Here is a 24,816-nt window from a genome sequence, read left to right as displayed (position 1 = left end):
ATCAATTTAATTCGTCCTTGATTAATTAACATTTTCTTTAAAAAAAACAAAAAAAACGTTTCAACAATAGTGTAATATAAATATATATTTTTAAATTGTAACTATATTTGATGCATGTTTTAAATCATGCCAGCAACAAGAAAAATCATATAAGCATGCATGAAACATGCTAGAAACATACTAATGTGGTAAAACATGATAGAAACATACTGTTTGATGTTATCAACATGTTAAACTGGCTAGCAAAATGATAAAATATGTTGGCAATTTACTAAATCATGCTATAACATGTTAGCTACATGGTAAATAATGCTAGCAACACACTGAAACATGCTAGCAGTGTGTTAATTCATGTTAAAAACAAGCAATTCGTTAAATCATGCTAAAACATGGTAGCAATTTGCTAAAACATTAACAATGTGTTAAATATACCAGCAACATGCTAAAACATTTTAACAATGTGCTAGAGCATAGCATTTTATTGACTTTGAGGCTTTGTCAAACCAACATCAACTTTGTTCACAAACTTTACTCATCTAGTTGGAATTTGTATTTGTTCTGAAATGGGTGATTTATATAAATGTATCCAAAACAGCTGTGTTTGATGATATTGGGTCTCATTCATGAAACACGAGCAGAACGAATTTTTGTGTAAATCGTGTGTAAAGTGGTTCTGGCGTAAATTTTCGGATTCATTAAAATGTTCATATTTTCCAAATGTTAGTTGGTTCACAAGAAATCTACACCTGCTCCCAGCCACGCGTAAATAGTGTGCTTAACACCCGAACGTTTTGCTCATTAATAAGGCTGCATTTTAATTCGCCTTAATCGGGTACATATTTGCACAGCATTTTGAAAAAATATTATATAGAGTAATTACATACGGTTTTTCTTATTATGAGAGCCAGTAATAGCATCTGCGATGGTGGTCCTTCTCCAGTTTGAATACTATTTTTCCGAAGTGAACTTATTAGTTTTTTGCTCTCAAGCTTAATGTCGAACCATTTTCTTCTCACTTCTGGGAATGTTCGATTAATAGATGAAACTCCATTAACTGCATCTGTAATATGCTGCCAAGCTTCCTTTTTTTTAAGGACCCAATACGCCACTATGTACGCTTGAAAATAAAATGTGGTATTTTGAATGAACTTCTGATATTAAAACTTCAATTTCTGCATCTGAGAATTTTTTTTTCGCATTCATATCATAATATGATGCCCATATATAGTTGTCAGTCGGATTTAATGGGCGGGATTTATGGTAATTGAGAATGAACATGCACGCGCATCCCATTTACGACTGATTGGAAATCATTAACACACACACACATTTCACTATCACATCTGAAGTTTACGAAGTATTTGTGAATCAGGAGAAGAGTTTTCGGGAATGTCTCTTTACGCGCAAATCACTCGCATATTTACTCGTATATTTACGAATGTTTCATGAATGAGACCCATTGAATGTAAGAGTTGAAATACAGTAAAAGTTTAAGTCTCTGAGATGATGGATGTGTGTGTTGTGTGCAGTGTCAGTGTTATAATGGACTGCTGTTGTCTACGGAGAGTACCGTCGCTCTGTACGGAACTGTGAAACCTGTTCCTGAGGGCAGACAGGTGAGAAATGACCCATTAACATCATTAACATCAACATCATTAACATTAACATCATTAATTCATTAACATCGGTGTTGGGGAAGCTACTCGGAAACTGTATCGCTACAAGCTACTCGTAGGTTAAAGGAGTTAAGTTACATTTACAAGTTACTATCAAAAAGTAGCTAGCTACATTGTAACTACTTTTTTTTTCAATGACATGTTAATATGTATGTTATGTTAATTAAGAATGTTATAAGAAAAATATTTGGGGTTTAAAAAAACATTGTAATTCAATTATGATTTCAAAGATTCTGGTTGATTGGGACACTTTTCCCCAGTCATTTTAATGGGAAAAAGTGTCCCCATCGTTTGCCTATATCTCAAACTGACTGTCAAAGAGCAAAATTGCTACAAATGTAAAATCAATAAAATAACAAAATGTATGCAACTTAAATTGGATACACAGGAGAAGAAAAATATGCAGGATAAACTCACAGCACATGCGGTATTTATTGTGAACGGAGTCGCTGTGAGCGGCCAATCATGAGCTGCTCACATGAACACAGTGCGCTTTGCTTGAAATCCCTCTGCAACCAGCCTTTGCCATGTGATAAGCACTCTACTATATCGCTATTTTATTTTCTGTTCGATTAGTGATCTTTTTGGGGGTTGTCCTTCATGCAGTTCATGTTTTTTTTTGTGTTTTTTTTTTTTTGCAAGGCTCGGGGCGGCCATGAGCTGCACTGTGATTTCTGGGAGCTGATCGGTCTGGCTCCGGCGGGAGGTGCTGATAACCTGCTCAGCGAAGAGTCTGACGTGGACGTGCAGCTGAACAACAGGCACATGATGATCCGCGGGGAAAACATCTCCAAGATCCTGAAAGTCCGATCCACCGTCACGCAGTGTTTTCGGGATCATTTCTTCAGCCGTGGTTACTGCGAGGTCATTCCCGAAGCCATGCACTTGCACACATTACGCACAGGCTCCTTGATAGTTCACCCCAAAATGAAAATGATCCCGAAATTGACTTCCTTCTTTAAGCTGAACACAATCAAACTTATATTAAATAATATCCTGGTTCTTCCCAGCTTCAAAATGGTTTTTGAAGCTCTAAAAAGTGCATCTATTCATCATTAAAGTAATCCATACGACTCCAGTGGCTTCTGGCAACAGCCGTAGAGTCAAGTTTAGAGTCAAGAGTCAAGTTCCAGCAGAAGGGTGACCTCTGACCTCAAGTCTTAAAAAGTTAGATTTTCCTAATAGTAGTCCTAATTTTGGGGCATATACCACAAAATGACATTTCCAACTTAATTTATGAATCTTGAATACTCTGGAGTAAAGATTTAAGAGATGTTATTAAACGTGGAGGTTTGTTTGTTGTGGTCCTCAGATAACTCCGCCCACTCTGGTGCAGACGCAGGTGGAGGGCGGCTCCACCCTCTTCAGTCTCGATTACTTCGGTGAGAACGCGTACCTGACGCAGTCGTCTCAGCTCTACCTGGAGACCTGCATCCCTGCGCTGGGTGACACCTTCTGCATCGCCCAGTCGTACCGCGCCGAGCAGTCGCGCACCCGCAGACACCTGTCCGAGTGAGTCTGGAGCCGTTTACTGAAACAGACAGAAGTGGGGCAGTGTAATGGAGTTTGGGATGATTATGAATTTTTGTTTTAGAAAGAAACCTCTTCTGGTCACCAAGGCTGCATCTATTTGATCAAAAATTGTGAAATGTTATTTCTATTTAAAATAGCTGATTTCTATGTTTATATATGTTTAAAATGTAATTAGAGATACACCGATTGGACTGTTTTTCACATGATCGGCCCAGACTGGTGACCGGCCGGTCAGTCTCACCCGTTCTGTCGCCATTGGCACAGGCAATAACGTACGGAGCCGTGCACATGACATGCGTGAAAAAAAATTCCTCATTTTACTAAATAGTATGCAAAACATTTGCTTGTTTGTATGATGAATAGTTTTACAACGCACATACTGTAGTAAACATGGACATTCAAATACATGTGTGATGGACATGAACAACATGAGAGTGAGTAAATGGACAAGGAATTAACATTTTTGGATGAACTAACTTTAAAGTTAGGCAATAGTCATTTTGACACACTTTGCGATTAGAACTGTTTGCATTGATCATCTGAAGTGCATACGTGCTGGATCGGCGCTCCTCAAAGTGAAAGTCCGAACATTTAAATCACCATATCGCATTTATTTTTAGCAGTATGATTATTCAAAGCATTTTAGATGGTTTATTCTTAGCATTGCATTATTAGTCACCCCTAATTTAGAATCACCCCTAATTAAGATTGGAATCATCCCTAATTACAGTTGCAATCAAAATTATTTGAAATGTACAGACTTTCAGTTGTTTGCAAGTATTGCAGTATTGTACAGCTCAGTTTTTTCACAGGCTTGTAATCTTTGGACTTTTGTGAGATGAGTGAAAAAGAGAAAAAGCTGAATTGATAAACGTATTGTAAAATGACAACTGTTGTTATATACATACAGCAACTCATTTTCAGTTAATTGTTATTTCTACCTCTTTCCAGTCACAGATCACTTTATTTTTAGAAAATCCAGTTTGGTGCAAATTGTATTGTTTTTAATATTTTATTTTAGTCCCCATAAACCATAAAAACCAACGCACGTGTGTGTTCTCAGGTACACCCACATTGAGGCTGAGTGTCCCTTCATGAGTTATGAAGACCTTCTGAACCGGTTGGAGGATCTGGTGTGTGACGTGGTCGACAGGGTTCTAAAGTCTCCTGCTGCGCAACTGCTCTACAACATCAACCCAGTACGACCCCGACCTCACACAACGCTATTATATCTGTCTGAGAATCAGTAAAATATTATACAGAGCTTCTGGAAACTAGGAAACATCCATTTATGTTACTCAGGCCTGGAAAATTCATGAAATTGATACATTTTAAATATGTGAATATTCTTTGTGAATAATCTTAAAATGTATGGAGACACTGGAATCGGTACATTACATCTATTTTTGATTTTTCCTCTTGCAGGACTTCAAGCCTCCCAAACGTCCGTTCAAGAGGATGAACTACTCCGATGCCATTGTGTGGCTGAGAGAGCACAACATCAAGAAGGATGATGGGACATTTTATGAGTTTGGAGAGGTTTGTTATGAATATGATGAGTCTCATACATTGTTGTCCAACTACGAAGAAAAGAAGGCTGAAACACTTGAATTATAATGATATTTGACTATTTATGTGTCATTTCTACAGGATATCCCAGAAGCCCCTGAGCGCCTGATGACCGACACCATTAATGAGACCATCCTGCTGTGTCGATTCCCGGCTGAGATCAAATCCTTCTACATGCAGCGCTGCCCTGAGGACCGTCGCCTCACTGAATCGGTCAGGACCAGACTTATTAACCTGTCATAACCAGCGCAAAACAAAAAAATCCAGTTACAAATTATTTCTACAACAAAGCCATTGCATTCAATGAGATTTCATTGTGGGCGGAGTTACCAGCCAGGCACAAAATGAGGCGGAGCTGATACTGATCAGACACTGGCTGGAACAAATGGCGCTTTTCCACTACACAGTACCAGCTCGCCTCGGCTCGGCTCGGCTCGACTCGACTCGCCTTTGTTTGGTTTTCCACTGTGTAAAAGTTGTACCTGTACCTGCTTTCGGGTACTTTTTTTCGTACCACCTCCGGCGAGGTTCTAAGCGAGCTGAGGCGAGCTAAGCCGATACTAAAATGTGACGTGAAAACAATGCCGACTGCTGATTGGTCACAGAGAATCTGCGTCATCATTGCACGCGCCAGATGGAGTATCCAGAATAACCCCGCCATTTTTAAATAGTTTGGCCAGAGATAGTTACTAAACTTACTACTATTATTATGGCAACTCGGAAGAATACGCCGTGGTCAAACGAGGAGGTGCAGACATTCCTTTGTTTGGTTGCCGAAGAGAGGATCCAGCGAGAGCTTGATGGGGCAACGAGGAACGAAATGCGTCGCTATGACGACCGGGTACTATTTGTGGCGGTACTTTCTGCAATGGAAAACGGAGCAAAAAACGAGCCGAGTCGAGTCGAGCTGGTACTGGTAATGGAAAAGCGCCAAAAACCTTTTACAAGCAGCGTATTTTAGTTGATTTAATGATCAGTTGATGGCAGTTATCAAGCCTGTTAACTGTCAGTGTCACTTGCCACTTTTTTATTGCCTTTTTTGCTATCCCATATTTAAGTAATCATAATTCGAAAGCTTAAACACTCAAAATGAAAGCCATTTTGAAATTGGACATTGCGTTACCATGGAAATTGTACTTTAAAACCTCAATTTTTGTTTATCTTAACTTTATTTGGTTAGACGTACGGCTAAGATTTTCTTGCAAATTTAGCCATTTTCAAGTCCAAACTATTTTTGTAAAATATGCAAATGTTAAAGTGCCGCTCTTATGCTTTTTTGCATATTATTCATTTTCAGGCAGTGTGTAATAGGGATGCAAGATTATTTGGCTGATTTTTTTTTTTGATTAATCAGATAAAAGGCCCAATTTTTTTTTTATTGACAAAACGCACTACTCCACATCCTGCCATATGCTGTCCTTCAAACAAACGTGTCAGCTGAGTGCTGTGAAAACATACATAGGGAATACATCTACCCTTACAAAAATTAACCATGGTTTTACAACGAATAAAAAATTATAATAATAAACAAATAAATAAATAAAACAGGGTTGTTGTAGTTATTCCATTGTAAATACAAATTAATCATGGTTTTGCTTCAAATCCATAGTTTAATTAAAAAACATGGTTTTACTATAATATAAAAAATATATTAATTTATAAAAAATAATTTACTATAATAATGGTGGGGTTTAGAGAGACTGAATCCCTAAGAGAACTATTTCGGACACCGTGAGAAAACAGTTGATGCTGCAGTGGATATTATTTTATTACAAAATTTGTGTTTTTTCGACCTTGAATTTATGTAAACCTGTTGTAGGAGACACAATTTTTCGTAAATGAGTCTGTAGGAGAGCAGTATTCAGCAGAATTGTGTTGTACATGGCTGATGTGTTTGTGTTTATGTCAGGTGGATGTGCTGATGCCCAACGTCGGGGAGATCGTGGGAGGCTCCATGCGTATCTGGGACTCTGAGCAACTCCTGGAAGGGTATAAGAGCGAGAACATCGACCCCACACCCTACTACTGGTACACTGACCAGGTAACGGCCTTCTGCCAGCAGTTCATATAGACCAGAGGCAAACTTGGAAAGATTAAAATCCACCTGCCAGCAGCCATATCACCCTGTAGCCCAAGACTGGTTGCCCACTGAAGCTAAGCAGGGCTGAGCCTGGTTAGAACCTGGATGGGAGACCTTCTGAGAAAACCAGGTTGCTGCTGGAAGAGGTGTTAGTGAGGCCAGTAGGGGGCGCTCACCCTGTGGTCTGTGTGGGTCCTAACGCCCCAGTATAGTAATGGGGACACTTTACTGTCAAAGAGCACCGTCCTTCGGATGAGACGTTAAACCGAGGTCCTGACTCTCTGTGGTCACAAAAAATCCCAGCATGTCTTTCGAAAGAGTAGGGGTGTAACCCCGGCATCCTGGCCAAATTTGCCCAGTGGCCTCTGTCCATCATGGCCTCCTAATCATCCCCATATATATATATATATATATATACCAATTGGCTTCATCACTATGTCTCCTCTCCACCAGTAAGCTGGTGTGTGGTGGGCGTTCTGGCGCAATATGGCTGCCGTCGCATCATCCAGGTGGATGCTGCACATTGGTGGTGGTTGAGGAGATTCCCCCTTCTATGTAAAGCACTTTGAGTGCCAAGAAAAGCGCTATATAAATGTAATGAATTATTATTTATTATTATTATTTATTAAAAGGATCTCAAATAATGCAAAATTATTTAAAAATAGACAAAGCAAACATTGAAACGAGCAACTTCAGAACAAAAATTCAGCTTTGATCACAGGAATAAATTACAGTTTACAATATATTCACATAGAAAACAGATAAATTGTAATTATATTTCACAATTATACAGTATTTTTCACCAAATACTTTTCAAAAAAACAACAAAAAATCTTACCAACTTTTATAATGGTGTACATCTGAATATTTTTGTATTTGCCCTGAAGTCATCTTTGATCTAAATAGTGTTTTTTTGTTTGTTTCGAAATAGCCATTGCTGGCAAGTAGATTAACAATGTTTCATGTAAAATCTAGTCAATAATTGTAAAGATATAATAACTAAGCAGGAAGAATGTGAAATCATTTTCATTTACATGCAGCAGTATAATACATAATAATAAACAGCTATATTTGCCTGTATATAAAATATTTTAATATATGAGTGACACATTTTTTTGTCAGATTTATTTTTGAAATGGTTTGATCACAATAATGCAATTGAACTTGACAAAAATGCAACCAAAATCATCTTGAATATTCAATGTATCAGCCAGCCCTTTATGATACCACATTGGTTGAAATGTTCACCTCTAAGTGTGTAACACTGTGTGTTGCAGAGAAAGTTCGGCACGTGTCCTCACGGTGGATACGGTCTGGGACTGGAGCGGTTCCTCACCTGGCTCCTGAACCGCCACCACATCCGTGACGTCTGTCTGTATCCGCGCTTCCTTCAGCGCTGCCGGCCTTGAGCTCATGCACACACACACTGCAAGAGACCAACTAGGAAATCCCATCACTCACACTTATTGCTGGAGACCATATATCTAAACTCACCTAAAGGATTATTAGAAACACCTGTTCAATTTCTCATTAATGCAATTATCTAATCAACCAATTACATGGCAGTTGCTTCAATGCATTTAGGGGTGTGGTCCTGGTCAAGACAATCTCCTGAACTCCAAACTGAATGTCAGAATGGGAAAGAAAGGTGATTTAAGCAATTTTGAGCGTGGCATGGTTGTTGGTGCCAGACGGGCCGGTCTGAGTATTTCACAATCTGCTCAGTTACTGGGATTTTCACGCACAACCATTTCTAGGGTTTACAAAGAATGGTGTGAAAAAGGAAAAACATCCAGTATGCGGCAGTCCTGTGGGTGAAAATGCCTTGTAGATGCTAAAGGTCAGAGGAGAATGGGCCGACTGATTCAAGCTGATAGAAGAGCAACTTTGACTGAAATAACTACTCGTTACAACCGAGGTATGCAGCAAAGCATTTGTGAAGCCACAACACGCACAACCTTGAGGCGGATGGGCTACAACAGCAGAAGATCCCACCGGGTACCACTCATCTCCACTACAAATAGGAAAAAGAGGCTACAATTTGCAAGAGCTCACCAAAATTGGACAGTTGAAGACTGGAAAAATGTTGCCTGGTCTGATGAGTCTCAATTTCTGTTGAGACATTAAGATGGTAGAGTCAGAATTTGGCGTAAACAGAATGAGAACATGGATCCATCATGCCTTGTTACCACTGTGCAGGCTGGTGGTGGTGGTGTAATGGTGTGGGGGATGTTTTCTTGGCACACTTTAGGCCCCTTAGTGCCAATTGGGCATCGTTTAAATGCCACGGCCTACCTGAGCATTGTTTCTGACCATGTCCATCCCTTTATGGCCACCATGTACCCATCCTTTGATGGCTACTTCCAGCAGGATAATGCACCATGTCACAAAGCTCGAATCATTTCAAATTGGTTTCTTGAACATGACAATGAGTTCACTGTACTAAAATGGCCCCCACAGTCACCAGATCTCAACCCAATAGAGCATCTTTGGGATGTGGTGGAACGGGAGCTTCGTGCCCTGGATGTGCATCCCACAAATCTCCCTCAACTGCAAGATGCTATCCTATCAATATGGGCCAACATTTCTAAAGAATGCTTTCAGCACCTTGTTGAATCAATGCCACGTAGATTTAAGGCAGTTCTGAAGACGAAAGGGGGTCAAACACAGTATTAGTATGGTGTTCCTAATAATCAGGCATGAAAACGGGTCAGGGGTAAAAAAAGGTGAGAAGGATATACATATATATATATACACTCACCGGCCACTTTATTAGGTACACCTGTCCAACTGCTCGTTAACACTTAATTTCTAAGCAGCCAATCACATGGCGGCAACTCAGTGCATTTAGGCATGTAGACATGGTCAAGACAATCTCCTGCAGTTCAAACCGAGCATCAGTATGGGGAAGAAAGTTGATTTGAGTGACTTTGAACGTGGCATGATTGTTGGTGCCAGAAGGGCTGGTCTGAGTATTTCAGAAACTGCTAATCTACTGGGATTTTCACGCACAACCATCTCTAGGGTTTACAGAGAATGGTCCGAAAAAGAAAAAACATCCAGTGAGCGGCAGTTCTGTGGGCGGAAATGCCTTGTTGATGCCAGAGGTCAGAGGAGAATGGCCAGACTGGTTCGAGCTGATAGAAGGGCAACAGTGACTGAAATAACCACTCGTTACAACCGAGGTATGCAGCAAAGCATTTGTGAAGCCACAACACGCACAACCTTGAGGCGGATGGGCTACAACAGCAGAAGACTCCACCGGGTACCACTCATCTCCACTACAAATAGGAAAAAGAGGCTACAATTTGCAAGAGCTCACCAAAATTGAACAGTTGAAGACTGGAAAAATGTTGCCTGGTCTGATGAGTCTCGATTTCTGTTGAGACATTCAGATGTTAGAGTCAGAATTTGGCGTAAACAGAATGAGAACATGGAACCATCATGCCTTGTTACCACTGTGCAGGCTGGTGGTGGTGGTGTAATGGTGTGGGGGATGTTTTCCTGGCACACTTTAGGCCCCTTAGTGCCAATTGGGCATCGTTTAAATGCCACGGCCTACCTGAGCATTGTTTCTGACCATGTCCATCCCTTTATGGCCACCATGTACCCATCCTCTGATAGCTACTTCCACCATGTCACAAAGCTCTAATCATTTCAAATTGGTTTCTTGAACATGACAATGAGTTCACTGTACTAAAATGGCCTCCACAGTCACCAGATCTCAACCCAATAGAGCATCTTTGGGATGTGGTGGAACGGGAGATTCGCATCATGGATGTGCAGCCGACAAATCTGCGGCAACTGTGTGATGCCATCATGTCAATATGGACCAAACTCCCTGAGGAATGCTTCCAGCACCTTGTTGAATCTATGCCACGAAGAATTGAGGCAGTTCTGAAGGCAAAAGGGGGTCCAACCCGTTACTAGCATGGGGTACCTAATAAAGTGGCCGGTGAGTGTATATATATATATATACACACACATACCCCCCAATAAAAAAATAAATGTAATGAGTGAGTAGTAAGGAGTGAGAGTTAACAGATGAGTGGATCCCCCCCAAAGCTGTAAGCTGGATTGGCATAGCAATACCAGTGTTTCTCAAAGGATTTTTGGTAAAACTGTGGTTAGTGTACCTCTGTCCCGCTAGGGGGGTCCCCCGAAAAGAAAATGTTGTGCTTTTTAATGTTAAATTCATCAATCTGGTCCACTTTGAGAGTTTGGAAAGAAAAAAACACTTTGAAAAAAAAAAATTCAAACCTCTTGTGTCTGTCTACATTACACTACTGCATAATAATAGTTATAATATTAATCCCATGATAGTAATAGCATATTGTAAAACAAATGCACTGAAAAATAAAGAAAACTTTCATAATTAGTTTTGTACTCATTTCTATACTTGAAAGAGTATTTCTATACTTCACTCGCATTAAAGATGTGATTGGGCCAGCCCAGTGTCAATCAAGAAAGCACCAATAGCCGCGTTTCCACTGTCGGGCCAGGGCTTTAAACGGGCCGTGCCGGGCTAATAGCCTCGGGCCAGTAGCACCGGGCCTGCGTTTCCACTGTCAGGCCAGAAGCTCCACAGCGCTTCACTAAAACACGCCTCTCTGGAACAACGTCACACATCATTTCACCAACAAATGGAAGTTTTATCAGAAAACTAATCAGAAATAAATCACTGGAAACAGCGTGCATTACAAAACAAACATGATAAAAGCGACCGTTTGCTGAAATTTGTGTTGTTTACTTGAATATTTAAAACCCAAGGACCGATGTTTTACCACAGGTTTACAATAAAAAGTGATATACTGATCATGAATTAATGTGTCAAAATTGCACATTAGTCACACAGAAATAAATTACCATTAGGTTTCACAAAAGAAAGAGGACACGCTTACTTCTTCAGTCGCGTCTGTTTATGTTTATTTGGTAGGCTAGTTACAGGACATATTTACATCACATTTAGAAAGAAAGATAATTTCTACAAATATATGCTACCAAAAATACGACCTGATGAGCTTTAGCACTTTCTCAACTCCCAGTAGGCTACAGATATTTTCAGTCAGAGAAACAGAAAGCTCCCGAAAAAAAAGTTGCTTTAGGCTATTTTACGATAGTCCGGTATAAAGAGACGAGACGTATGCTACTGACAGATAAAATAAAAACATGATTGTGATAGCCTTTAAGATTGGTCTGATTTCTTCAAGCGTTCACCATGTTTTTTTTACCATGCGGATCTTAGCTACTTTGTTTACTATGGTAATGCAACGCGCATAGTCTTTTGCATCGCGTAGGCCTATACATATTTCTATCTTAAACGGTGATCATAATCGACATCGGATCACAAACAGAAGGCATTCAAACATGAAAGTGAGTTAAATTATTTTAAAAGTATTTAATGCTGACAGAATCATCCGGCGCTGTCGTCTCCAGACTCAGGTAATCCCCGCCTCTGTTCGTAACCACGCCTCTAGCCCGAGCTGGCCCGCTTTGGCCCAAGGTATTCGACGGGCCCGAAATCCTGGCCGTTGGCCCCGAGTAAGCCCCGATCAAGCCCCGGAAGTGACAGTGGAAACGCGACTGGCCCTGGCACGCACTAGCACGGCTCGGCCCTGGCCTGACAGTGCATGGAAACGAATCGGTTACCTAACGTAACCTCGGTTCTCTCTAGATGAGGGAACGAGTATTGCGTAAGCTAGCTTACGCTACGGGAAAGATTAATCTTTTCTGAGAAATTGAAGCCAAAAATTATCCTATAATTTTGTATCTATTCACAACGCAGTTCAGCTGCAGCAGAGCATGAGCAGGCTAGCTCGCAGCTCATTGGCTCGCTCACAGGGAACTGCTTAAGCCTATGAGGAGACACGAATGAACTCTCGGCCAATGAGAGTCTGACCTGCTCTCATTGCGTCAGAGCCCGCCGAAACGGGCGTGGCCAGAGAGTATAAATTCGCCTCTCAGGCTGTAAATTCTGGTTTTCATAGAATGAAGCGAGAACGCTAGTAGCACAAGCACGGCCAGGAACGCAATACTCGTTCCCTCATCTAGAGAGAACCGAGGTTACGTTAGGTAACCGATTCGTTCTCTTACGAGAGGTTCTCTCGTATTGCGTAAGCTAGCTTACGCTACGGGAACACCTGGTCAACGCCGTGCGTGCTAAGCATCCACTATGAGTCCCAGGGGGGACCCCGGGGAACCCTTATGAGTGGGAATAAAATATGTACATGTGACAAAGGCCAGCGGAGTGGGCCGGGGATTTGTGAAGTACATAAGCACATAATAAGGAGGGACAGAACGAGACCGGTCTGCGTGAATAACTCCCTATAGTGCAGCTCAACCAGAAGAGCTGTAACATACTAGACTGCTAGTAGTTTAGCCTGCAAGGCGGGAACTTCCAGATAGTAAAATCTGATAAAGGTGGAGGGGGAAGCCCATCCCGCTGCCACACAAATATCATGAATGGAAATTCCGCTGGACCAAGCCCACGATGAGGCCATGCCTCTAGTGGAATGGGCCCTGATGCCCAGAGGGCATGGCAGGTCTTTTGACGCGTATGCGGCTGCAATGGCATCAACTATCCATCTGGACAGAGTCTGTTTCGAGGCGGCCAACCCCTTGGTGCGCCCACCGAACGAAACAAAAAGCTGCTCAGCTCGTCTGACCGGAGCAGTGCGAGTAAAGTATAATCTCAGGGCCCTGACCGGACACAGGAGATTAGAGTCAGATTCGCTATCGGATGCAGGCAGAGCCGATAGAGAAATAACTTGTGCCCTGAATGGGGTACCAATCGCTTTTGGGACATAACCATGTCTAGGTTTGAGAACGACTAAGGAGTCATTGGGCCCAAACTCCAGACAGGAAGCGCTGCTGGACAGCGCGTGAAGGTCCCCCACACGCTTCACTGACGCGAGCGCGAGCAGGAAGATAGTCTTGAGCGAAAGGTATTTGAGCTCCACGGTGTTTAACGGTTCGAATGGGGGGGCTTTCATAGCTTCGAGAACTATGGAAAGGTCCCAAATCGGCACCGACGGGGGGCGTGAGGGGTTCATCCTTCTAGCTCCCCTGAGGAAGCGGATAACTAAGCCATCTTTGCCCAGTGACTGGCCACGCCGGGGTTCAGCGAACGCCGCGACGGCTGCCACATACACCTTGAGAGTGGAAGGGGACCTGCCCTTATCCAGCATCTCTTGAAGAAAAACTAGCAAGGAAGGAACCTCGCATGACCGTGGGTCCAAGTTTCTGTCGGTGCACCACTTAGAGAACACAGACCATTTAGACGCATAGAGCCTTCTAGTAGAAGCCGCTCTAGCCTGCATGATCGTGTTTAACACTCCTTCTGGCAAAGCAACGGGTAGTCGTTGATCACCCACGCATGAAGCGCCCAGCGCTCTGGGTGGGGATGCCAGATCGTGCCGCGAGCTTGGGAGAGGAGATCTGTTCTGACTGGAATGGGCCACGGGGCTGTCTGTGACAGCTGAGTGAGCTCCTGAAACCAAGTCTGACCTTCCCAACGCGGGGCTATGAGGAGCACCGAGTGGCGTGTTTCCCTGATTCTCTGAAGCACCTGTGGTAGCAGAGACACCGGAGGGAATGCATAAAGCGGGCGGCTGGGCCAGGTCTGGGCTAGCGCGTCCTCGCGTTTTGAGAAAAATATTGGGCAGTGGGTGTTTTCTTCTGAGGCGAAGAGGTCCACCTCTGCTCTGCCGAATATTCGCCACAGCTTTTGGACTGTAAGAGTGTGCAGGGACCATTCGCCAGGGGGAATGGGGTTCCTGGACAGACTGTCTGGACCGTCGTTCAGATGGCCCGGCACGTGCGTCGCTCTGAGCGAGAGCAGGTGACACTGGGACCAAACTAGGATGCGTTCTGTCAGCCGGAAGAGAATTCTGGATCTGACGCCGCCCTGACGGTTTTAGATAGGAGACCACAGCCATATTGTCCGAACGGATCAGCACATGGTGACCGTGAATGCGCGGCAGAAAGCGCGTGAGCGCGTTCTCGACCGCCAGCATCTCCAAACAGTTTATGTGGAGGAGACTCTCCTGAGCTGACCAGGGGCCGAAGGCCGGTGAGCCCTCGCAGACCGCACCCCAACCCATGTTGGATGCGTCTGTCGAAAATGACTTTTCGGCGAGAAAAGGTCCCCAAGGAAACGCCCCGCTGAAACCATTCTGTCATGGTCCATGGCTGCAGAGCTGTGATACAGGTCTGCGTTACCTTTATCAGCTGGCGGCCCGTGGTCCACGCGCGGTGAGACACACGGCTCTTCAACCAGAACTGAAGCGGGCGCATGCGCAGTAACCCCAGCTGGAGCACTGCGGAGGCTGAGGCCATGTAACCCAGCGCCTTCTGAAAAGTTTTCAGAGGTGTGAGTCTGTTTATCTGAAAAGATGCGGCGAGACGCTGCACACGGCGCGCGCGCTGTGTAGACAGACGAGCCGTCATTGAGACCGAATCTAGCTCTATACCCAAGAAGGAGATAGTCTGACTGGGTTGAAGTGCGCTCTTTGTCCAGTTGACAGAGAGGCCCAAACTTTTCAGATGGTCGAGGAGAACTGTACGATGAGACAGTAGCTCCCTCTGTGATTGTGCCAAAATCAGCCAGTCGTCCAAATAGTTCAGTATTCGCAGCCCCTGACTCCGCAGGGGGGCGAGCGCCGCATCCATGCACCTCGTAAACGTGCGGGGTGCTAGGGATAGGCCGAACGGGAGGACGGTGTATTGATAAACCTGGCCTTCGAAGGCGAAACGTACGAATGGCCTGTGAAGGGGATTTATCTGAATCTGAAAGTAGGCATCTTTCAGATCTAGTGAAATGAACCAGTCCCCCTGGTTCACGCGGCTTCTTTCAGGATCAGCAGATGTGTGTAGCCTCGCTGAAGATATGAAAAATCAGAATTTACAGCCTGAGAGGCGAATTTATACTCTCTGGCCACGCCCGTTTCGGCGGGCTCTGACGCAATGAGAGCAGGTCAGACTCTCATTGGCCGAGAGTTCATTCGTGTCTCCTCATAGGCTTAAGCAGTTCCCTGTGAGCGAGCCAATGAGCTGCTAGCTAGCCTGCTCATGCTCTGCTGCAGCTGAACTGCGTTATGAATAGATACAAAATTATAGGATAATTTTTGGCTTCAATTTCTCAGAAAAGATGAATCTTTCCCGTAGCGTAAGCTAGCTTACGCAATACGAGAGAACCTCTCGTAAGAGAACGCGGCTATTGGTGCTTTCTTGATTGACACTGGGCTGATCTACGTGTGTTTCATGGGGTGTCAGAAAAAAAACTAACGCTGACGGCCTCGTTTACACTGTCAGTGAAATGTGACCCAATTCCGATTTTTTACTCGTATGCGACACAGATCGGATGTGTTCTATGACAGTGTAAACAGAAAAAAAACGCATGCATTCGGATATTTCGAGATCGGTTTCAGGCCTCGTGCATATGTGGAAATAAATGAGATTTAAATCAGATATGTGCCATTGCGACTGTCATGTAAACAGGCAGATCGGATTTTCTGAGGCATTAGGCTACGTCTCCACGGTTTAATGACGAGAGGCATCTGCAAAGGGACGGATGGCCCGACGAAACATTGTGTCGTCATAGGAGAGGACGTAAAAACAATAGTCACACTTAGCTTCCTCCCGGTCAAAAACGGGCGACATAGGAAATGAATGGGAAATAGGAAAAAATAGGAAAACTCAGAGAAACTTTTGGTGGTACAAGCTACAGATCAGCCACTGTGCAGAAAAAAAGTGTACAGCAATGAAGGGGTGACACTCTAAAACATCAACAGTGCAAATAAGACCCCCCCCCCACACACACACACACACACACACACACGCACACACACACATACACAGATAAACTGGCAAGACTGCAACCGCAAATTTGTAGAATATGCAAAATAAATCAATAAATGAAAAAAAAAATCTCACTCAAATGCACACACACACACAGAGAGAGAGAGAGAGAGAGAGAGAGAGAGAGAGAGAGAGAGAGAGAGAGAGAGAGATTAACTGGTAAAACTGCAACAGCAAATTTTGAGAATATGCAAAAATAAAAAATACCAATTTATTGCTAAATGTCTGTATAAAGTGTTTTGAATTATCACTAACCATCCCTTATTTTTTTTATTTTTTTTGAATGATCAAATACTGAGTAACAAAAATGTTTGCATTGTGTTCCCTTTCTAACCAAATGCTATAGTTTGATTTGAATCATAATGCAAAACCTGATACTTATCTAAAAAAATTTGTTAAAAAAAATAAAAGTAGTCTTTTAGAATATCTAAATGTATATCTAATAAGAAAAGTTTTTGTCTAAAACAACAAAAGGAATCAAAAAGCCTTTCTATGTATTGCGGCAGCCTACAGGCTGGTACAGGACATTGCACACAATTAACTATTTTTTAAAGCCACTAGATGGCGCTCTTCTACTTGAACATTTTTTTTTAGGCTGGCACTCTATTTTGATGTGAAATGTTGCATTTATTGAATTTTTTTTAAATAAATATAAAATAAATAAAAATATATTAATTCTAATGGAAAAAATAGCTCATAAAAATTATTTAATTAATGCAAAGTATCATAAAAAATTCAAAAAATTCTAAATAATAATCAGAAAATATTATAGAACAAAACAATATTTGATTGGTTATCCTGGGGAAAAGTAAAGTTACATTTTAAGGCTTCGTCCGTTTTTGACCGGGAGGAAGCTAAGTGTAACCCATTTACGAAGAAGCCCAGATGCGCGATGTTTCAGTCACGTCACGTGTAAACACATGACTCGGATAGGGGTCACAATTTAGAGAACGTGTAAACGGACGGTCCAAAAAATCGGATATAGGCAACAAATCAGAATTGGGCATCAAGACCTGCAGTGTAAACGAGGCCTTTTTTGACCAATGCACAATGCATTACCATTACACCGGCACTAACCCAGCGCCGTCAAGCAAAACAAAACGAATGGGCCGTCGATGTATGAGTTCTATCATGGGCCGTTAAGACAAAAAACAAAACAAAAAAGTATGAGATGTATCGGCCCAAAAAGCACGTCGGCCCACCGGCCCAACAACCATCTCCCGGTAGTTCCGATGGCATTAGCATGCCTTTTCATACACTTTTCATCATTGAGATGACTGGGCAAAAAAAAAAAAGAGTCCCAGTCAACCTAAATACACCTGTCACACTCACACACGCCGTTTGGACTTTGCTCTGTTTCCCCTTAGTTTTTTGTCATTATTTAGTTCAGCTGTGAGCACCTCATTATCACCAGCAAGTTATCCCTGTTTCTGTTCAGTTTGTCCTGCCTCATAAATGCATTGTAGATGTTTAACCTGTGTTTTTGTTATCTGGCAGTTATATTAAAGACATTTGATCCTTCATATTCATGTTTACTACAAACCGAGAGAAAAGTTTTTTGTGTGTGTGTGTGTGTGACCTAAATGTCTCCACTTTGGAGAATCTTTCAATAAACAACTTTCTAGCTTTCCATAACAGAAACATGGCTTTTGATCAAACATATCAGAGATTATTACAGTAAAAAATAGCCTATTGATTCAGTGCAAGCAAAGTGATTTCACACAGGAGGAATGCTGCCCTCATATTAGGCTGGAGAATGCTACCCTTGCCAGAGATTCACTTCCCTCTATAAACCATGATCCAGCCATTATATTCAGGCCTTTAGCTCCAAATCCCATCACGCACCAGTAAAGCCAAGTCAGTAAATCCAGCACAGGTGGGAGATTGTTTTGGTTATTTACTGATGAGATACTGTTTGGAAAAATTAAGCATGGTCTGAAATGGTTTCTGCTAGAGACTTTTGTAAAACAAACAAAGTTGAGCAAAAGTTAAAACAAGTGTAAAACAGATAAAATGCAGGAAAGGGGAATAAAAATGTTTAGTAGTAAAATTATTTAAATAGAGCCTGTCTACAATCGTTAAAATCTACAAACATATGGATATCTATGTTATATAGGCTAAGCAATATTAACATAATTTTTAATGCAATTAATAATAGGCTATACAGTAGACTACATTATACACACCTCTTAAAAAAGTATACTTTGTATAGATATCGGCAGAAAGGTTAACAGAATAAAACCTACGGCTTGTTTTCATGGCGTCGACAGACCTATTTTCCTCCCCAATATTTCTTTAGGAAATCGAGTAAAAATGCTTCAAACAATAATAGTGGGCACACCAAAATACTCACAAAGTAGAAACCCTTTTCGTGATTTATGTGATAGTTTCTGTTGAACGTGAGGTTGAGTCTCAAAAATAGTTTTTGCGTAGGCCTACATGTGAGACGCACTGTGGGTAGGATTAGGGGTGAGGAGTTCGTGCGTATTACACGCCATAAAGTGCATCATATGCACGCAAAAAATATTTTTGGGGTTTAGGCCTAAATGGCACGAGAAAACTCGTAGGCCTATTAGTTCAGTGCAATGTTTTGATAAGTTATTTAAGTTAAAATAAAGTTAGGGAAAAAGAGTTGCACTAACTGTTAAACTTAGGCTATATATTATTGTTAGTAGGCCTATCTGTTTATGATGTTAAATTTTTTAGCTAGGCTATGACAAAAATAATAGTTACAGAATTTGAAGTAGGCTAAATGAGCTACATTTCAGCAAGTGAAGTACATTTTCAGAAAAATATTGCGCTTTCTTGTTGTGAATGTCCTCCTTTGAGATGTCTTTCACAGCAGTGGCCACCAGTCAATTTGAGTTCGAGGCCCGTGATTTAGAGCTTATCTTTAACTTTTATTATTTTAGTTGGTCACCGACCGTTGCACTGGAAGGGCAAGATTGTGAGCATTGAGGGTTTTCCGGTAGATAAATTGAGTTGATTTAGATTATAACTCGTGAATAATTATAGTGGATAAAACTGTTGTTTAAGTAGCCTATGCGTTTTTAAAATAAGCTTTATAAACTGCTAGGAGTTTTTGAACGATTCTTTTGAGGGAATCAACTTTTTTTAAGACGTTCACTCGTCGCCATCTGCTGGCTTAATGGGATAGTTCACTCAAAAATAAAAAATTCTGTGGTCATTTACTCACCCTCAGGTTGTTCTTCTAGCCCGGTATAAGTTTCTTTGTTTTGCTAAACACGAAGATATTTTGAAGAATGTTTGTAACCAAATGCTTGTGGGGTACCATTGACTTTCATAGTATGAAAAAAAAAAAAAAAAAAACTATGGAAGTCAATGTTGCCCCACAACTGTTTGGGTACAAACATTCTTCAAAATATCTTCTTTTGTGTTCAGCAGAAGAAAGAAATCCATATTAGTTTGGAACAATTTGAGGGTGAGTAAATGATCACAGAATTTTCCTTTTTGGGTGAACTATCCCTTTAACTGTCTTTAGGTAAACAGTCAAAAGATTCAAGCCCCTGGGTCAAATTCCACTTGTTCTTCTGGGATGTGTAACAGTTTGGTAATTGAGGTAATGGACAGTTATGCTCAGACATGTCAGGCCCTTCAGTTTAGGCGATTCCATCGAACTCCAACGACTCAAAATCGATGAATCAATTATTTTTGGAATCGAATCTCATACCTTGCAACCATCCACAGTATCATTTTGCCATCATGCATTCATGACTCACATTTTGCTCAGTAATCTAGTTATTTTTGTTAGAACATCGAAATGAAAGGTTCATGTTCTGCTCCTCTCACTATGGGATTTCTGGCTGTCATGGCAACAGACACAGAACCTGAATCGAGAATTGGGCAGCTGGGTCGTTGTAGGATTTCATGATCATAAAACATATAACACTATAAAGAACATGTGTCAAATGTACATGTGCCATTGTGACTCATAACTGAACATGTGACTCAACATTAAAACTGCTCTAATATACACAAAAAGATACTTAATGAGTCTGTTACATATCAGGTGACTTCCAGCCAAAAGCATTTAAAATAAGGCACATATAAGTGGATTTATAGGATATGCCGTGTATTGAAATGTCTACAGCAAGGTTGTTAAGTTCTCATCATCATCAGCTGTTTTGGCTTTTTTTTGACGCAAAGCTCACAGTAAAGGTTAACTCTATCTTCTCATTCAAACTCTTTTTCACACCCACACACATGGATTCAAGAGTTCTTGCTCTACAATTTCATAATATTGAAGTTATGAACAATAAAGAGGATAGATCTCCCCGCAGGCCAAAAGACTTGCCATGTAATTGGTTGCACAGTGAAATCTATGGTATGTGTGTATTGCTTTTTCTGAAAGAAATGATTAATATTTTTTTCAGTAGCAATGATGCATTAATTTGATCAAAAGTGACAGCAAAGACATTTATTGTTACAAAATATTCGTATTTAAAATGAATCATTTCCTTTTGAATTTTCTTTTTATCAAAAAATCCTGAAAAAGTAGCAGTTTCCATTTTCAACATTGATAATAATAATGTTTTGGGTTTTTTTTTTAGCAGAAAATCAGCATATTAGAATGATTTCTGAAGGATCATGTGACACTGAAGACTGGAGTAATGATGCTGAAAATTCAGCTTTGCATCAGGAATTAATCAGATTTTAAAACATTGAAATAGAAAACATTTATTTTAATTATATAATTATAATAATGTTTCACAATGTTACTGCTTTTACTGTAGTTTTGATCTAATAAATGCAGCCTTGGTGAGCATATAAGACTTCTTCCAAAAATCTTACAGACTCCAAATTTTTAACAGTTAGTGTGAACATAAATAACTACACTTCTATAATCAAAGCAAAAGTACCATTGAAATGTGTTCCCTTTTGTGACTGATAGTTCAGTGAGATCAGGAGAGCATTGGGTGTTTGTGAGAGATCAGAGTCACTCCAGCGCTCTGACAGACTCTTTCTTTTGATCTATCTATCTATCTATCTATCTATCTATCTATCTATCTATCTATCTATCTATCTATCTATCTATCTATCTATCTATCTATCTATCTATCTATCTATCTATCTATCTATCTATCTATCTATCTATCTATCTATCAATCATTCATCCTGTTGTTATGTCATTCACAAAAGAGTTTACTGATCTTTCTTCCTTTTTTCCCCCTCTCCTCTATTGCTCTCCTGCAGGGATGTGAAAGAGAGACTATCTGTCTTCGCCAACAAACAAACATTGACTGGTGCTTCAAAGATGTCAAGCTGTCATTCGGGGGTTCAGCTGAATTGAATCCTTAACATCACAACTGCATCTGGAACTGACAGATTCATTAAAAGTTCTGCGTTTCTCAGATGTTCAAATGGATGTACAGTTTTCTTTAACATGGATTGATTCCTCTCTTATATGACAGACTGTGTGTAGGAAGCTTGGCTCCATATTTTACAGGCTCAGGACAGCGTTCTGGTGACAGATCCGCCCTGGGTTTCCGTTCATTAGAGGGCCAGCGGGAATGTGGCAGGCTGCGATGGTGTTGTACGAGGCGTAGCCAGCAGCAATGTCCCACATTTCTGTACACTCTGCAAGCTGTCCCCTTAGTGTGTGTGTGTGTGTCCTGGTAAACCCTACATTATGGGGACAAAATGTCCCCACAAATATGGCAATATCTGAAATCCTTGTCATTTTTTGGTCCCCCATCTTGTTTCCTTGGTAGTATCTGAGGTACTTTAGAGACCATATAAATGCCATGGTATATAATTATGCCAATTGTACATTGCTTGAAATATCACTTACAGCAAGGACCATAGCATTTCCATGTTTTTTTGTTCATGGTATCATGATAGTACCATGGCTTTTAGAACCTGGTAATTCCTGGTATGTAAATAATATAGTAATCTTTTAGTCACTCACAAAAAGTGCATGATACTAGGACTGTGGGACTACCATGGTTTATTTGACCATGTATTATTCTTGGAAGTATGTAAATAAATACCATATTGCATATTACCATGGTAATTATCATGCTACATGTCAAAGTACCATGGTAATACAATCAGATATTGTCATACATGGTATTTTATGTGTTATAAGTAGCAGCCTGTCTCCTGTTTCCTTCAACAGAAGCGTCTTGTTTGTGTTGTGTGTGTTTTTTACAGTATGAGGTACAGGTGCTGATGGTTTGGAATCTCATGCAGTGCAGACTTTCCCGCGTGTGCTGCGTGGGTCTATCTTTAGCACGCTAGGGCCAAATAACTTGGCATGGGATCAGCCCGTTGCCATGGACACTTTTGTACAAGCTCCAGGCTGCTGATTCGTGAATTTAGAGTGAAAGCACGTGCCACACAACACAACAGATCACAAACTTTAGCACACATTTGCCTATATATACATTAGGAATTACATCTGATCATCTGAAGCATTATTAGTTTAATTTCACAAATGTAGCATAATTGAACACACATACAGTGTGCGATTTGATTAATCTGGGCAGTAATGAGAATGTGATTCCTGTTGGGGGGGCAGAGCAATATAGAAATAATGAGCTCGGAGCTCATCAAGTTAATTACAATAAGAATGGTTGTGGGGATTTGCATAGTCTTGGAGCAAAAAGGCAACACTCTTTAATATCAGCACAGTGATATTAAACTAGAAAAACTGGACTTACATTAAAGGAGGGAGCAAAGTGGTCTCTAGGGACCGGAATATCATACACCTGTATCAGCACTCACTTAGAACATCATAGCAACTTAGCAATGTGCTGAAACATTGAGAACACCACCACATAGCAACGCCCTGGCATCCATCCATGTTGCTATGCAGTGTTCTGAGTGTTTTTAGAATGCTTCTATTTTGTTACTATGTTGTTCTGGTGGTTGCTTTGGTGCTTGATTTTGTGATGGGGATTTGATTAGTCTACCTGGAGCAAATAGGCAACACTTCCAGAACAGCGAAAAAAGTGGATTTTACAGAGGGAGACAAACTGTATCTAGGGACCAGAATATCCTGGATCACCCTAGAAACCACTCAGAACACCCTAGCAACTGATGAGCAATGTGCTGAACACATTAGCAACCGCATAGCTGGCAACCACAAACTACTATGTTGCTATGTGGTTGCTCAGTGTTTTTAAAATGTTTCAATGTTGTTAGTATGTTGTTCTGGTAGTTGTTAGGGTGCTAGATTTTGTGATGGGGATTTAAGCAGGCTACCTGAAGCAAATACACAACACTCCCAGAATGGCTTTTAAGGAAGGAGGTAAGTTGTATCTAGGGACAAGAATATCACATTTCACCTTGGCAACCACTTAGAACATCCTAGAACACAACTAGAATTGTTTTTTGCTTGTTGTATTCTTCATTTGTACGTTGTGTTGGATAAAAGCATCTGCTAAATTAATGTAGATGTAGCAACTGCAATATGTGCTAAAAAAACAAAACACTTAGCAACCTCATAGATACACAACCACCCACAACTATTGTACATTACTATGCAGTTGCTAGGATATTGCAAGCAAACAACAATTCTAGTTGTGTTCCATGTGAAATATGTTTCTGTCTATATAAAGAAATGCAACAAGAGGCTCAGGGCGATTTGTAACTCAAATTTGACATATGTCCACTCCGCATCAAGTATTTTATAATGTCAGGTTCGCATCTTCTCTCTTTGTTCCAGAGCATTTGCTGTTTTGTATTTATTAGCATAACTGATTATTAAATTGGCATGAAACATTTACCTGACATAATAAATGGTTACATTTGATTTTATTCTGAATTTATATGAAATTATTTTATTAAGTAGATTAAGTGAAGAATGTTTCCGCAAATCTGCGTCCAGGGTTCAGTAACTGCCACATCCGTACTACCGGCACATCCGGGAACTCAATTTTAATCACAATACAAAATAGCGTTACAAAACAACGTCCGACTCCGTACACAGCCTGTTCTCGTGAATAACTTAAGAAATCACTAAGATTAAACATGTCTAGTAATTATATGTCCACCCTGCCTGCCATAGAGCGTGAAAGAAACATCAACAAACTTAATTTGGTCCATTTAAAAACATGTCCCTTCATTCTCCCAGCG

The 24,816-nt window shown here is 41.0% G+C and overlaps 1 protein-coding gene across 1 annotated transcript in view; it reads left to right on the top strand.

The window, feature by feature from the left end:
* LOC130084052 (asparagine--tRNA ligase, cytoplasmic-like) overlaps nucleotides 1-8,278 on the top strand; it is a 44,830-nt gene extending 36,552 nt beyond the window's left edge. The window contains exons 8-15 of the mRNA XM_056249213.1: nucleotides 1,530-1,616; nucleotides 2,319-2,540; nucleotides 2,989-3,188; nucleotides 4,273-4,408; nucleotides 4,635-4,748; nucleotides 4,860-4,991; nucleotides 6,688-6,819; nucleotides 8,136-8,278. Coding sequence (XP_056105188.1) covers nucleotides 1,530-1,616; nucleotides 2,319-2,540; nucleotides 2,989-3,188; nucleotides 4,273-4,408; nucleotides 4,635-4,748; nucleotides 4,860-4,991; nucleotides 6,688-6,819; nucleotides 8,136-8,267 — 1,155 coding nt within the window. The 3' untranslated portion in view covers nucleotides 8,268-8,278. The remainder of the gene's footprint in view (nucleotides 1-1,529; nucleotides 1,617-2,318; nucleotides 2,541-2,988; nucleotides 3,189-4,272; nucleotides 4,409-4,634; nucleotides 4,749-4,859; nucleotides 4,992-6,687; nucleotides 6,820-8,135) is intronic.
* Nucleotides 8,279-24,816: the final 16,538 nt, after the last annotated feature.

The sequence above is a fragment of the Rhinichthys klamathensis genome, unplaced genomic scaffold (assembly GCF_029890125.1).
Source record: "Rhinichthys klamathensis goyatoka isolate OS25496 unplaced genomic scaffold, OSU_Roscu_1.1 h1tg000059l_1, whole genome shotgun sequence".
Lineage (NCBI taxonomy): Eukaryota > Metazoa > Chordata > Actinopteri > Cypriniformes > Leuciscidae > Rhinichthys > Rhinichthys klamathensis.
This window is presented reverse-complemented; position numbering and strand designations above follow the sequence as displayed.